The 2,413-nt window shown below is 37.2% G+C and overlaps 1 protein-coding gene across 1 annotated transcript in view; it reads left to right on the top strand.

Annotated features, from left to right (window-relative positions):
• Window positions 1-2,341, top strand: part of LOC106880173 (proton-coupled amino acid transporter 1) — a 23,592-nt gene extending 21,251 nt beyond the window's left edge. The window contains exons 9-10 of the mRNA XM_052976916.1: window positions 348-520; window positions 1,687-2,341. Of these exons, the coding sequence (XP_052832876.1) occupies window positions 348-520; window positions 1,687-1,925 (412 nt within the window). The 3' untranslated portion in view covers window positions 1,926-2,341. The remainder of the gene's footprint in view (window positions 1-347; window positions 521-1,686) is intronic.
• The last annotated feature ends 72 nt before the right edge of the window (window positions 2,342-2,413 follow it).

Below are 2,413 nucleotides of genomic sequence, written 5' to 3'. Positions count from 1 at the left end.
ATTTGATAAATTCAAATTACGACAAACGTAAATAAACAAACGAAGTTTGCTTTTAGAAGCGTTGAGATGTCTTTTAGAAAGTTAAAGAAGTGATTTTAAATTCTCAATCGCAGAATAATGCTAATAATATAGCCTGAACAGGATAAACTACCCCTATTTTGCAGAGAAAAGTGTAGGTGGCTAGCTGTGGACACAAACTCACATCCCCGTGATTACATGTCACGATGAGCCACCTACACTTTTCTCTGCAAAATAGAGGTAGTTTATCCTGTTCAGGCTATATTATTAGCATTATTCTGCGATTGAGAATACAAATTTGAGTTGTTTTTTCTTTTTCTTCTGTGCAGGTGGTACACAACTGTCAAGCTATTATTTGCTGTAGCTATCTTCATATCTTATGGTATCCAGTTCTATGTTCCAATGAACTTATTGAGTTCACCACTTCGAGAAAGGTTTGGATCAAGCAAGTACAGTCAAATAATTGATTATGCCCTACGAGTCATATTAATTTGTGCATTAAGTAAGTCCCTTGGCATTTGTGTTTTTGTTGTTGTTTGGGTTCATTCCTATTGTTTCTTTGATTTCTTGTTAGTTATTTGTTGAAGATGATCAAAAGAGTAGGGATGATATAACGAGTTTTATAACATTTTAGGGTTACTGAAAACTTTTGTCTTTGTGTATTAAATGAAAGACAAGTCAGTCTAATGAGGCCTTCCAACTACAATTTCTCGATTTATGAATGGGTGTCAATATAACTGTGTCATTTAATTAAATACTTCTCAATGATGTAGTGATGTCGCAGTTTACAGTTTCTGTTCTAAATAATGATTTGGCAGAGTGTTTAGAATATGAGACAAAATGCTTCACAATGCTACACTCAGAGTTCAGATCCTGCCATGCCCTACTTAGATGCTAGACTCGACTTGTCATCTGGTTTAACATTGGGTATCTTCAGGTGAGTTGGAAGAATTCAGGTTAGCTTTCTGATTGGAGGATATCTTCTTGCCTTGCCACCAGTCGTCAATATTATTGTCAAAGGAGCTGAGCCCTTTGTGATAAAATGAAAAGATGGTACATCTGTACTAAGTTACAGAATGAATATAATTACAAATCATTTGGGTGATTCTCATTTCAATATGGTCTACATGTGTACTTAGCAGTAGCACCAGAATGGATCTGGCAGCAATGTTCTTAGACACGAAACTCAGCTTGCGAAGATTTATTGGGGCAAGCAAAATCGAGATGGCACCTGTGCCCAGCGTCGCCTTTCTGGCACTTGTGCCTGTGGCATGTGTAAGGACTTTCGAGCGAGATCGTTGCCAGTGCCCCTGGACTAGCTCTTGTACAGGTGGCACATAAAATACACCATTTTGAGCGTGGCCATTGCCAGTACCGCCTGACTGGCCTTCGTGACGGTGGCACGTAAAAGCACCCACTACACTCTCGGAGTGGTTGGCGTAAGGAAGGGCATCCAGCTGTAGAAACTCTGCCAAATCAGATTGGAGCCTGGTGTAGCCATCTTGTTTCACCAGTCCTCAGTCAAATCGTCCAACCCATGCTAGCATGGAAAGCGGACGTTAAACGACGACGATGATGATGATGATGATTTACTATGTATTTCTCTGTATTTGATTCCTTCACTCACTCTCTCTTTTTTTTTTTTTTTTGGCCCTTGTTTACCAACAGCTGGCTTTGCATCCTGCATTCCTCATCTGGATCTCTTGATAGCACTGATTGGAGCATTTGCCAGCAGTGGATTAGCACTAATCTTTCCACCCATCATCGAGATGATCACTTACTCTGCTGAAGGTGAACAACTAACAAAACTGACAATTGCGAAGAACATTTTCATCTTAATCATCGGTTTAACAGGGTTTGTGACAGGCACTTACAGCAGCGTGAAGGAAATCATCAATGTATTTTAAACTGCAGACATTCAAATTGTACATATGCTCAATGACTGCGTGCGTTTTTATGCATACATCTGCATGCGTGGGTCTTACATGGAACATAGACCCGTTCGTGCATAGATATTGACAAATGTGCTCATAATTTTTTGTGAATTATGTGAACATACATACATGTGCATGCACTCATGTGCACGTTGATGAATCTATAACTATTTTTTAATGAATAAAATGTATGCATGCAAATGATTATGTGTGTATGTATATATGTGTATGTGTGTGTGTGTGTATATATATATATATATATATATACACACACACAGACACACACACATATACATACATACACACATATAATCAATATGTGTGTGTGTTGTGCATATGTGTTTGTATAAACATATAGAAACTTTTAAACATATGAAATATATTTTTAAAATATATACTTATATATATATATATATATATTATTTTTATAATATGTAGTGTGTGTATATGTGTATGTGTAT

This window comes from Octopus bimaculoides, chromosome 26 (assembly GCF_001194135.2).
Source record: "Octopus bimaculoides isolate UCB-OBI-ISO-001 chromosome 26, ASM119413v2, whole genome shotgun sequence".
NCBI classification, from domain to species: domain Eukaryota; kingdom Metazoa; phylum Mollusca; class Cephalopoda; order Octopoda; family Octopodidae; genus Octopus; species Octopus bimaculoides.
Note: the sequence above shows the minus strand (reverse complement) of the source record. Positions and strands in the feature narration are given on the sequence as shown.